At 39.4% G+C, this 14,146-nt stretch overlaps 1 protein-coding gene across 3 annotated transcripts in view; it reads right to left on the bottom strand.

Annotated features, from left to right (window-relative positions):
* Positions 1 to 14,146, bottom strand: part of CNTNAP5 (contactin associated protein family member 5) — an 801,428-nt gene that overhangs the window by 609,485 nt on the left and 177,797 nt on the right. For all 3 annotated transcript variants that reach the window (XM_019469410.2, XM_053909896.1, XM_019469409.2), the window contains exon 2: positions 9,899 to 10,003. In XM_019469410.2, the coding sequence (XP_019324955.2) occupies positions 9,899 to 10,003 (105 nt within the window). The remainder of the gene's footprint in view (positions 1 to 9,898; positions 10,004 to 14,146) is intronic.

The following is a 14,146-nucleotide window of genomic DNA, read 5'->3' as shown; positions in this document are numbered from 1 at the left end:
GAGCTGTGAGTGGATTATTTATTCCTCATTTAATGGATATATAATTATTGAGTTCCATCCATGAGTAAAGCAGTATAAAAGATTGAGCAGCAAGATAAGACACGCTCCCTGTTTTTAGGCAGATAGAGAAAAAATGACTCTCCCAAGAGTTTTTAAGGGAAAATGTAGAAGAGGAATCAAAACTCATTTAAACCTGCAGATCTCATCTTGCTGGCATTGCCACTTAAAACTTTTCTCTCGTGAGCAGCATACTTTTTAGCACAGCTCACATTCTACATTTACTTTGGCTTCCTAGGACAGTTTTGTTTGAAAGACAGTGCCTAGTCTTGAAAGCCAGTGTTTGAGCTGAAAGCATCACTTTTGACTCCATGAATTTGGGCAAGTAATTTCTCTCCTCCTACAAAAATAATATAGTTAAGTGTCCACTTTACCAAGAATCAAGGATCAAGATAATATTTGTCTCTTCATAGGTTTAACCACTATGGCCACAAAATGGTTAAATACAAGTGTGTTTCATTGTTATTTCAAAAGCTTCATTTGGGGCTCAAAAAAATAACTCTGGCATCAGTTCCTCCCTTGATTAGGAAGTTACTCTTTTGACTGGAAGATGTGCAGTATAACCCAGCAAAATGGTAGGAGATACAGCTTGAGAGAGAGAGAGAGACAGAGAAAGAGAGAGAGAGAGAGAGAGAGAGAGAGGGAGGAGAGGGAACAAATAGAGTCAATTATTCTCTTACTCTGGATCAGATTATTAGTCTAAAGCCAGTCAAAGTAATTCTACCACCTTTGACTATGATTGGGTCCAGGAGTGTACACATGACCTCATTATGGCTAATTGGACAGAGAAAAACTGCTGGTGATGTGAAAGCAGAGTAGCTGGGCATTCGTGGGGCCAGGAAGAGTCTCCTAGCTCTACGCCATTGTTCTCAAACTTCAGCACATCCATATCAATTGAGGAGCCTGGAAAAACAGGGGTTCTTAGGTCCCTCTGCCAGACTTTCTGGTCCAGAAGATCTGGGATTAGGATAAGTCTAGACAGGCTACATTTTTTTTTTAAAACAAGTTCTGAGGTGACATTCATCCTGACGCTGTTCTGAGGAATCAAATTGGATGGCTTAAAAGCAAGCCATAGGTGCCCGTGATTTCTGTTTCTCAGAATGCTGTTAAGTCTGGCTGAGATGTGGGGCAGGCATATTAGCTGGAGAAGGATGTAGACGCCGAGGATGGCATTGATGAACTAATCCACTAGCTCTGAAGCCTGTCTTCACTGAGGGCTTCCTTTGATGTAGGGTAATAAATTTTATTTCTATTCCTGGTGGGTTTTTTTTTGAAAAAATATAGAATAAAACACAGATACAGGAAAGCCTCACAAACCCAATATTTAGCTTAATAAACTATTACAGATTGAACACCCTTGTAACTATCATGCTGTTCAAGAAAAAGAAGTATGGGGGTGCCTGGGTGACTCAGTCAGTTAAGGGTCCAACTCTTGACTTCAGCTCAGGTCATGATCTCACAGGGATTGAGCCCTACCTCAGGCTCAGGGGGAAGTACAGAGCCCACTTAGGATTCTCTCTCTCTCCCTCTCTCTCTGCCCCTTTCCCACTTGTTCTCTCTCTCTCTCTCTCTCTCTCTCTCTCTCTCTCTCTCCCCCTCTCTCTCTCAAAATAAATAAATAAAATTGAAAAAAAGAAGTAACAGTATGGACACCTCTCAATCTCCATGTGCCGAGTTTCCACCATTTAATAATTTTTCATGCTACTGAGTTTGTTTGTTTGTTTTTTTTTCAAACTAGTTAGTTTTCTGTTGTACTCACACACAAAATTACCCTAACAAAGATATCCCAGAGACAGTATCAATTGCTCTGGATATTTTTGTGGAAGGGATTAATGAGAAGCAAGTCCTTAGCAAAACAAATGACATGGATTCTCTTATAAAATCTGGCGTTTTAGCAAATGTGTACATTGATTTAAAAAATTAAGTCCGGGGGCGCCTAGGTGGCTCAGTTGGTTAAGCATCCGACTTTGGCCTCAGATCTCAGGATCTCCTGATTTTTGAGTTCTAGCCCCGGGTCCGGTTCTGTGCTGACAGCTCAGAGCCTGGAACCTGCTTCAGATTATGTGTCTCCCCTTCTCTCTGACCCTCCCATGCTCATGCTCTGTCTCTCTCTCTCAGTAATAAATAAACATTATTTTTTTTTTAATTTAGTCCGGACTCATGTAAGTGATTGCATAGACAAGTCTGAGTAAGAGAAGGGTAGTGTGAGACATTCAAAAGGGGTCCCCAGGGGAGGGGCCACCACAGGATAAGAGGCACCCACTGGGAATCCTGGAGAAGGATGAACTACTTTTTTTATATTAACTCCTATTTTCTGGTTTCTTGGAGTTGGATATATGTTATCATTTTCACTCCATATGGTAGATTCAATAATCCTTGGCTCATTTTTTTAATGGCACTTCCACAATGTCTTAAGTGAAAGATTGCTAGATGGATTTTAAACAAACGAATTGAGTAGCTCCTACCCAACTACTCCAGGTTAGACAAAGCAAAAGTATCCAGCATACAATATGCTATTCAACTACATTATTTCCTCCTGGGTGTGACCTTCATTGCAAATGCAGTGGTAAACTGTCAACCACTAGACAAATATCTGTTATTAATTGCCATGCCCGTAACTGCATTACTGTATTTTTAAGTGAAAATGCTTCGAATTAAATGCAGCGAACTGACAAACTGATGATCTTATCTCTTTGTGAAGTATGAGTGGCATCAAATAAGTGATTACTTGAGCTAGCATTTTACAGAGTGCTGCTTAGAAATAATCTCAGCTTGGCATTTCAGAGGAAGTGACCAGCCATCAGAGGAAGGAGTAAAGTGTCAATTGCATGGGTTTATCTATCACTTTTGTTGTGCTGAATGCTGATGTTTATAATCTCAGAAGTATTATATTATTGGTGAGAAAAAGTGTTCATATGATCCCCCCTTCCCCTCTTAACATCATTGTGTTTTTCAGTTACCCTGGCTGAATAAAGAGAGGGTCATCACATTGGATTTGTCTGCATTTGCGATAGGGTCCCAAGGCTCCTATTAAACAGCAGCAGATTTCTATTCTGTACCTCTCAATGATCTATTGCTATCCTAGTCAGAGAAGAGGCCTAGGGCATTGTTTAAATATGTAGGTCAAGGTTAGTTTTGCCCACTGGCCTATTAGGCCACAGTATGATTTCAGGGGCATCGACGAGGCACAGGTGTCCGTGTCTCTCTTTCTCTCTTGACGCCTGAAAGTCCAGTTTTTGTGGTTAAAACACTGGCAACACCACCTGAAACGCCAAAGTGACCTAAAGGGGTGACTATTACACCAGCACCACCTTTACTCAGATTAATATCTCAGATCAATATGAATAAAGATACTAGTTAACCTTGGGTAGACAGAATTAGATTCAAGTCCAGGTCCTACCAACAATTAGCTGTGTATCCTTAGGTCAGTGACTTGACCTCTCTGAGTCCACTTCCTCATCCTTAACAAACGTGAATGATACCAACTATTTTGGAATACTGATACAATGACAAAAAATAGAGGTTAAGTTTCTACTTCTTAGTTTTGAGCATGGTTTCATATTCATAAAAACTTAGATAACTTTGATTTATTTCCTCCCATCCCCTCTCCAGCCACCTCTGAGATGCTGAATTGAAAAAGGCACAGAGGTTAAGAATTGAAGGAGCAGAAGTCTAGGGATATTCTAGAATAGGGAATCCCCAACAATTGGACTGCCTGAATGCAACTGTTGCTAAAGCACAGGTTCTAATCAGAAGTTTTGGGGACAGAGACTGAGATCCTGCATTTCTAACAGGCTCCCAGGTGCTGCCTGCACTGTCACATAGAGCCCACACTTGGAGAAGTGAGGAGAGCATAAACTCACAAAGGAAGCACAGGACTTGATGCTGGCCATGCTGGGGGCGGGGGGCGGGGAGGGGGGCAGCTAGGACAGGACATAAGAAAGGAAAAGTACTGAAAATAAGGAAAGGACCCTTCAAGTGGAGAGGAGGAAACACTGAGACTTCTGTACGTCCCATTGTCTTTTCAAACAGATGAGATGATACACATATCATGTCTGGCTCCATCAATCCATATGGGAGACTGGTGCTGTCATTTGCAGGCAGGCACTGCAGTGCTGCCTGTGAAACGGGATCTTCAGATTGTCACCTAGCTATCTGGAACAAGTCCCCAGACAGCCAAGATGCTCATTGTGAGAACCCTGATTCCTGAATTGTCCCGAATCCACTTCTCTGCATGGAAGGACCAGTGAGAACAGATTGAAAACCAACTTACAGAGGCCTTTGTGGGTCCTCAGCTGTTTGCAACCAGTGTTGCCCAAGGGGAAAATAAAAAGTGTGCAAGGATTCTGGGCGAAATGGGGGCAAGGGTTGTGAGCCTCTTCATTGGTCCGTGAGCCCAGGAAGCTGGGAAAGGCCCTAACATTAAAAAAATCAGATTCTCCATGGCAACAAAATTGTCATGCTAGAAACACACAATGTCAACTTACACAGGCAAGCATCTCAAAAATATATCAAGTGAGGAAGAGAGATTAAAATTTCAAGGAACAAATGGCAAAGGTAATGGTTTGCAGAACTGCGGATGGGGAAAGGAATGGGAGGGGAAAGAAAAATACAAACCTTTCCTCTCCCGGGGCCAGAGATGTCTGTTGTTATTTGCCTTTTAATCATAGAAAGTAACTTAAAACCTTCCCCTCACTTTGGAGCACATCTAACCCACAGTTCAGCGGCTTCACACCGTGCCACCAGCTCTGGGCTTCCTGCTGACAGTTAGTGCTTCTCAAAGCCCAGCTGACTTTAAAGCCCAGATCAAAAGCTTTCTTGCCACAAAACAAATCCCATTTGACAAAGTCAGATCCCTCCTAAGCCACAATTATATAGATTGACTTGGTAACCTAAGTTAATGGTGATCTGACCCCCAGTTTGATATATTTTGTCGTGTTTTTTTAAAAGTAATTTGTTCTCTCTCTCTTCTTTTTTAATTTTTATTTCCTTATGGGTGGATGACAAAAGGGCTGAGGGATGTTGTGGAGGGAGAGAACACAAATTCGATTTGGCAAATCCCATCCCTAGATAAGATAACAATACGAATGCTATTATGGTGGGCATTAGCCAACCAATCTCCCTGTTAGTTTTGCAGGTTGCCCAGAATGTGGCTCCCACAGTAGTACCTAAGGGCAAAGGCTGTTTCCAAGACTGCATTTTTTTTTTCTCAGAAATATTAGTTTGTCACTAGTCACTAGTCAGAACTCACGACACTTGCTTTACTTAGGGCGTGAGGACACTCATCGGCACGCCTTTTCTATAGTCTTCTTTTCAACTTTTGAGTTGATCCCTGCTTCCAACGTGACAAAGTTACCAGTGGGGCATCCTTTCTTCCTGCGTATAGGTCAGAAAACTGTGTGCGCTTGAGTTCTGAGCCCAGATGAGAGGTAAAGTGGTCCTTCATTACCTATGTTCAATGTACGCCAGAGGTGTGTGATCCCAGTGGAGGCAGCAGTTTTAAATCGTGCCCGGGACTTGCAGCCAAGTTCACCTCTGTGAAATAGCTCAAGAGTGAACAGCTACAAGAACATGGTTGAGCGCACTCAATACGAGGGAGACATAGTCTCATGGAGGTCAAGAATTTTACAGCTTGTATTTCATCTTGGATGACATGCCAGGATGTTTCCTGATAAATGGATAGAAGGCTGAATGCAGTAGAGTAGAAGGAATTCATGAAATACTGTGATAGGTGAATGAACGAATGAAGGCAGGAATGAAGAAATGGAGTATGTTAAGAAAAAACATCATCCAGAACTTGGAAATCAAAAAAGAGTATGCTATGTCTTTTCAATATCATCCTGGGCAGTTTTCAACAGGACCACTCAATGATTCTTTGATTCTCTAGAATATGCCTGTTATTTGGTTTTGTTATTCATTGATTGATTATTAGATCTTAGATACTGAGAAGTTATATGTTAACTTATAAGTATTTTTCCAGTAGAGAAGATACAACCCCCCAATTTTATTGTATTGTAAGATAGTAGCTAGTTTTGTGTCTACCTAAACATATTTATTCTAATATTCTTTTTTTTCCCCACTGTGTGCCATGGCATTTTTTTAATCTATGAAACCAAGATAATAACACCTGTGTAGAGGGTAGTAGCGATGCACCTTAAAGGCCTAGAAGAGTGATGGCTCTTGGTAAGTAGTAAGTATATTGCTGATATGAGATTTAGTTGTATGATGGTAGACACCCAACCCTACCACTTAGGGAGGAGCCAAACCTGATCATGACAGTGCTGAGTAGCAATGATTTCCATCTGCCAGGGAACTTGCTGTTTAAAACACTACATGGAGAATTCAAATGAAAACCAAGATGTTCTTTGAAATCTCCATGTATATCTGTATATCTGTATAACTGTTTCACACCATGCATAACAGTTTGCACTTTGGGGTATATTGAATATCTTCCCTCTTTTAAAATAAAAGGGAAGTTTTAAAGGAAGAAATATAGAAAGAGGTGTTCATTAGACAGAGATATATAATTACTTCTAGGCTGTTTCGGTGGACAGACAGCATATAAGTCTATTTGTAGCAGGTGAAAAATAAATCACTGCTTTATACTAATATTTCCAATCAAAATAAAAAATTACAGTTTTATCAACTTTAAAAATTTTATATTTAGAAAACTCATATGAAAAAATCTGTGCTTAATATGAATATAATATGTTTTATTATAATATACACTACATTTATATATTCTGTATAAGTATTATGTATGCGTGCATATATATACTATATACACATATACTATATATGTATATATACCCTAATATATGGATATATATATTTATATATATCCAACCCTGTATTTATCACCTTTTCTCTATATGTGACTTTGTGTATATATACATAACCATACGTATATATTTGACTTTCTACCTATCCAACTATATATATGTATATTTACACATACATATTATTTATATTACATATATAAAAGTAATAATATCAATATTATCACTAACAAATGTTAGCTATTAATGATATGCTAATTTAAATTAACCATGTAAACTCTTTATGAATAGGATTTGTGACTATTTTTACCAACTATGTGCCAGGGTTCTAACAGAGTGCCTAGCACATATTAGGTGCTCAATAAATATTAATAGAGTGATTTTTGATTTATGAATTCACTGAACCTAGTAGTTGCAAGTCTTGCATTTTAGAATCACCTGGAAAGCTTGTATTTACTTATTTTATCAATATCCACCCTTGGACTTGGACAATATCCACCCACTCCAGACAATTAATTCAGGGTATCTGGACTACAAGCTCATGCATTGCTACTTCCAAAGCTATCTAGGTGATTCAAATGCACAGCTCTTGGATGGGAACCAGTGATCCACTCTCTCTTTGAGGCTGTGTTGACTTCCCCCTGAGGGCAGTGGTTGGACCTAGTGAGTGAACCGGAGGCTGCCAGGCCTGGGAGTTTGTTGGAGGACAAGGCCAGTGCATTTCAACATTCTGAGACTGTCGCCCCTGCATGACCTTCCTGATTTAGACTCTAGCTGGAAGAAGAAAGAGAGGTCAATGTCCTCTCTGAACACACCGGTGCTATCCTTGGACTCCGGCACCCAGATTTCCCGGTGAGCAGAATAATTACAATAAATCGGAGCAGAGACATCTGGTCTGTCAATATCGTCCACCAGGGGATGAGCCGGCCTGTGACCAGACTCACAGGTTCCCAGGAAACTGCAGAGGTGCTACTAGGCAGTAATGACTTTCTGCCACTTCACAGTTGGGTTAAACTGGGGAGAACTCTGGCTCCAGATGCCCTGTTGGTGTACAAATTAAAATCTTCCAACTCTGGCTTCTTCCTGAAATTACCAAGTGGACCTCCCTGCTCGGGTCAGACTCTCTACCCTGCATCGAGAAGGATCTTTTTAATATGCAAGGCTTGACGCAGTCTGAGCATCATGTGTCAAAGCAGGCATTACTGGTCCACTTTACAGATAAAGAACTGAAGTCAAGAGCAGATAGGCAATTTGCAGACACTCACAGAGCTTACAAGTAAATGCTGTGGGCAGCACTTGAACCCTGGCCAATTAGTTTCCAAGTCTCTTTCTAACATAGCCCTCTTTAACCTGTCTTAGTGAATCGGTTTGCTCACATGGTGGTGAGGAGCAAAACTTTGGGTTCAAATGTCTTAGATTTGATCAAAGCATTTCTCCTTCCAAATTTTGTGATTTTAAGCAAGTTATACAACTTTTCTGAGACCCAGGAACCCCATCTGAAGTTAAAATGTTAATAACACGCATCTTACGGTAGCTTTCCGAAGACGAAATTCCTTGATAGGTGAAATGCTTTACAAAATTCTTGGCACAGAGTGTTCAGCAAAAAGGCAGTGTTAATACACAATTATTAATATTTTCCTGCTGGGTTTTTGATTGGTCATTCTATTTCTCTTTAGAATAGCATTCTTAAAATCTTTTCTTAACAAAGCCATAGAAATTGCTAACTTAAATTACAGATCCCATTATAACAGAATACTTGTGAAACGTAGTATGAAACAAACATCAAATACACAAACAAAAATTACACAGCACTCTCACCATTAATGAAGATTAAAAACTATAAATTAAAATGTCAACCAGTTAAATCATTCTCCACTTATAAAAATGATACCCTTGGGGCTCCTGGGTGGCTCAGTTGTTTAAGCACCTGACTATTGGTTTCGCCTCAGATCATGATCTCATGGTTTGTGAGTTCGAGCCCTATATCAGGCTCCGTGCTCACAGTGAGGAGCCTGCTTGGGATTCTCTCTCTCTCCCTCTCTCTCTGCCCCTCCCACACTCTCTCTCTCTGTCTCCCTCTCTCATATATAAATAAATACACCTAAAAATGATATCCATAACACGATGAGCAATTAAAATCTATTCCAGAATGTATAGATGGGCCAACACTGGAAAGCTTACTAATATGATGGGCCTCATATTATCGATGAGAAGATACAGTCAAGAATAATTAATATGAGCTCTAACAGATCACTGTACCTCTTGAAGTTGCATATAAATTATTTTTCTCAACTTGAAGACGTTTATAATATTCACTAGATATATAAATATACAAAGATAACCAGATGTTAAATAATTTTTAAAAATTAACAAATTCAAATACACATCATAAAAGTCAACATCCAACTCTGACTAAAAACAGATCTATCTAGATATCCAACATTATAATTTGTTAAAGACACGTCACATAAGAGATCAGTTAAGGGTGTCTGCTCGTACTTCCATCACACATTGTAAAGATACACACCCAACATTTAACCACAAGTATTAGTTGGTAGGTTTGCCTTGCATTTTCTTACCTACTTTATTACTTACTTACTTTTCTGTATTGTATTTTCTTACTTTTACTTCATAGTACTGTATATTTTTAAAATTAGCAACATCTTTTTGTTGTTAAAATTTAAGTTCTTGAAGGAAAAATCTTAGTAGATTTCACACATTTATTATATACATGCTACAATAATAATGTATTTTGGTAGCTATTCATGTTAGAGACACGAAATATAAAAATAAAGTGTTTTTTTAAAAACTTATTTTTACAAAGGCCTCTCATGATAATCAGAGAAAAATAGTGTGAGTTGGGGAGGCAAGAACAAGCATACTTTGAGTATCCATTATGCACTAGGAAACATGGCTTAATTCCATTGTAACCCCCTTTCCCTTTCTTCTTCTCAACACTGCTCTTGGACATGATCCCAGTGAATAGGAATGTCCTTTTATTCCATTTCCCCACAGCACGCTTATTTAGCATTTGCCTTTTGAGTTTTAGTCATCTTACTCACCAACTCTTCGGTTGAGTTGAGCTGGGCTGTGAGTACCAGCGAGGTCTGAAGAACTGGAAAAAGCCATTGGAGAGAGCAGGGATGCTAATGGGTCATCACAATTGTCTATAATGATAGGAAAGAAAGAAAGCAAATTGTATCAGCAAGAGAGAGCCCATAAAGGGAAGAATCATGGCATTAACCCCATTATTAATTAACCAATGCTCTGAACAAGGCCAGTACCAATTGTTTCCATGGGCTATTTCATTCATTCTTCACAATCCTGAAAGACTGGTATAAATTCCTTTACACTTGGAGACACTGATATTCAGAGATGTTAAATAGTTTGTCCAAGGTCGCAACACTAGAAACTGGTGTGGCCAGAAATCTCACTGATTTGTCTCACTCAGGAACAATCAACCATTCCTTTAATCATTCACTTGAGAAAAGCCTTAAGTTATGGCTATTGAGCTTATTCTAGAAGGAGGAAGACTGTTGAAGGGGGGATACAATTGTTTACCTATTTTCCCATCTTCAATCCCTAAGGGATCCTGCCATGGTTGTATCTAGACAGAATGATTTAAAATGTCTCACTCCCAGTTGTGTGAAAATCTTTGGAAAATGAATGGCTAATTGTAATAATTCATTGTGTAAAGTAAGCGAGAATAGTCCCCAATCGTGTACAATCTTGAATCTGCTATTCACTTCAATAACAGCTTTTCCAGCCTTCCCAAATGTGACAGGTATGCTTGCTTTTTTTTTTCCTTTTTTTTAAATTTTATTTTTCATTTTTAAAAATTTACATCCAAATTAGTACATAAGTGCAACAATGATTTCAGGAGTAGATTCCTTAGTGCCCTTTCCCCATTTAGCCCATCCCTCTTCCCACAACCCCTCCAATAACCCTCAGTTTGTTCTCCGTATTTATGAGTTTGTCCCCCTCCCTGTTTTTATATTATTTTTGTTTCCCTTCCCTTATGTTCATCTGTTTTGTCTCTTAAAGTCCTCGTATGAATAAAGATATATGATATTTGTCTTTTTCTGACTAATTTCACTCAGCATAATACCCTCCAGTTCCATCCACGTAGTTGCAAATGGCAAGATTTCATTCTTTTTGATTGCTGAGTAATACTCCATCGTGTGTGTGTGTGTGTGTGTGTGTGTGTGTGTGTGTGTGTACCACATCTTCTTTATCCATTCATCCACCGAGGGACATTTGGCCTCTTTCCATACTTTGGCTATTGTTGATAGTGCTGCCATAAACATGAGGGTGCATGTGTCCCTTCGAAACAGCACAGACAGGTATGCCTTCTAAGGCTTCTTTGATGCTGTTCAAATGTAGAACAGGGTGGGGTCATGGGCAGAGATGTGGTCTTGACAACACAGACATGTTCCTCCAAATGAACAATGCGATCTCATGCAGACAATTCTGCTCTTCACATAGCAAACTGGTCATGTAAATGTTCTGTAATAATTCATTTATTTGTTTGCACCTTACACCAAATGGTACACTCTTTGTGGGACTTTGCAAATAACCTGATACATAATAGGCCTTCAGTAAAGGTTTGTTGAAAGAAATGGATGGTGAAGGAAGGGAGGGAGGGAAGTAGGGAGGGAGGAAAGAAGGAAGGAAGGAAAGAAGGAAGGAAGCAAGGGAGGAACTAGTTCACACAACAGGACCAAATGATTTTCCAATTTTTCACTTTGTGCACAGTTGATTTTGCAGGACATTGCAAAATGACATCATGAAATGTAGACATACCTTATTCAACCATGATTTTATGTCATTCAGATTAAAGGTAAACTTGATGTATTAAGGGCTTTCAAGAAAACTTGGTCTGATTTTTTTTTTTTTTTAATTTTTAAATGTGCATTGGATATGGGGCTGCTTCTTTATCCAGAAAATTCATAGAGAGGACTATTTCATCTCACCACAGGAACATTAATGAGAGACATAAGGATTAAATTTTTGTTTGTTAAATGTGTTAAAAAATCCACTGGCTAAGTGTATTTTGAGGGTTTTTTTACCCCAACACAAATGTTTGAAAAATATTTTGAGGTATTTGACAAACACAAAAGACAGCCAAATCCTCACTAAAGAGGAATGACATAAAAATCACAGCAAGGACACCTCTGCAGTTATGGTCATTCTGCTAATAGAAAGCAGAGCTCATGGCTACTTTATTCCAGGCATAAAATGCAGGTGAGGGGAGATGCATATACACTTCCAATACATTTGTATGGAAACGCAGATCCGTTACACTATTTATATAGTAGGAGACAATTTGAATATAATGCAAATCTCACATTTGCTCATGCCTATTTCATCATCAGGAAACACTAGGTGAATACAGAAAACTGGAACCAGTGGAACTGAACCCCACAGAAATACACCACGCCTGGACACACACCCACGTCAAAGACCATACAATATCGGACTTCACAGCTATGCTATGAGCCACACCTGTCTGCATCTGTAGTTACGACCATCTTCCAATTTCAGATAACACTCCTCCCACTAATCTCTAATAGCTCACAACCCTTCTGACACCCACTTCCACAAGCAAATTGAAGATTTTCTAAAGATAAAGTACAATGTTTATTATAGCATTTACGTATTCTTTAAACATATAACATGTATGAAGTCATGTTACCATTTTTATTAGGTTCTTAAGATTTAAAAAAAAATTTTAATGTTTATTTATTTTTTGAGAGAGAAAGAGACAGACAGAATATGAGAGGGGGAGGAGCAGAGAGAGAGAGAGGGAGACACAGAATCTGAAGCAGGCTCTAGGCTCTGAGCTATCAGCACAGAGCCCAACACAGGGCCAAACTCACAAACCGTGAAATCATGACCTGAGCTGAAGTCGGATGCTCAACCAACTAAGCCACCCAGGTGCCCCTCTTAGGATTTTTTTTTAATATATACCAATGACATGTTTGAGCTTTGTGCCCCTAACCCTATGTTTCCCCTAAGTAGAAACAGAAGTGACCTAATCATTGCAATTTAATTCAGTCCAATAAATATTTATAAAGATATACTTCATGTTTGACCTTGGATTGGCACTAGGGATTGAGTGCAGTAAAATTGAGTCTTAGACCTCAAGTGTCTCAGAGACTATTGAGCAATGAAGGAAAGAAAGAGAAAGAAGAAAGAAAGAAAGAAAGAAAGAAAGAAAGAAAGAAAGAAAGAAAGAAAGAAAGAAAAAATAAAACTTATGAGGAAGTTTAGGAGAATTTTACCCAAGGTTACACTCAACCCACTAAAATGGGGACCCGACTATACAAACACCCAGGTAAGTGATCTGCTGTGTCTCCCCCAGGCCTTTGCAGTCTCCCCTTTCACAAGGTGCTCGCCTCAGGGAGAGGTTTGCTTCCAAAGTTCACTGGCCTTGTGAAAACAGCTGCCATTTCCACCGGCCATTTCCTCTTCGGAACTGTACCTTCCTTGTATCTCACTGTGTGGGGTCAGTGTTTCCACTTTGGGAATTAGTAAACCCATCAAAAACAATCTGTGTCAAAGGATAGGTTCAGAGGAGAGCCTTCAGGAAACTTCTTGTCATGGACCCTGCTCATTGCAATAGTGGCCCTTATTTATTTTTTAATTTTTTTAACATTTATTTATTTTTGAGACAGAGAGAGACAGAGCATGAACGGGGGAGGGTCAGAAAGAAAGGGAGACACAGAATCCGAAACAGGCTCCAGGCTGTGAGATGTCAGCACAGAGCCTGACGCGGGGCTCGAACTCACGGACCGCGAAATCATGACCTGAGCCCCGAAGTCAGCCATTTAACCGACTGAGCCACCCAGGCGCCCCAATAGTGGCCTTTAAAGAACACGGCTGAACTTTTGTTCTACCCCTAATAGCGATAATAACGGGAAATTTTCAGATCAGAAAGGAATAAAAACCTCTTTTCTCTAGCCAATACGTAGTCCCCTCTGTCTTCTCTATGTCACCTAAATTGAGAATAGACCAGGCCTCTAATCAAATTAACCCTGGTCATTGGGAATTAAGATTTGTCCACCTAACCATTCTAAGTCCAAAAGTGTGTATTATTTGTAGACATGAATCTTATTCTTAAAGCAGAAGAGAAGGATCTAGCATAAGTGAGAACAATTTATATATGTTTTAATTCATGATTTGGGACAGTCTGGGACAGTGGAAAGCATCAGAAAAGCTAGAGCTAGGAGCTCCTCACTCTACATTGGTTCCTTCTCTTGCCTTGGTGATTCCAAGTAATATATTCAAATGCACTAAGCAGGGTCTCC

The sequence above is a fragment of the Panthera pardus genome, unplaced genomic scaffold (genome assembly GCF_024362965.1).
Source record: "Panthera pardus isolate Hobbes unplaced genomic scaffold, ASM2436296v1 HiC_scaffold_10, whole genome shotgun sequence".
NCBI classification, from domain to species: Eukaryota; Metazoa; Chordata; class Mammalia; order Carnivora; family Felidae; genus Panthera; species Panthera pardus.
Note: the sequence above shows the minus strand (reverse complement) of the source record. Positions and strands in the feature narration are given on the sequence as shown.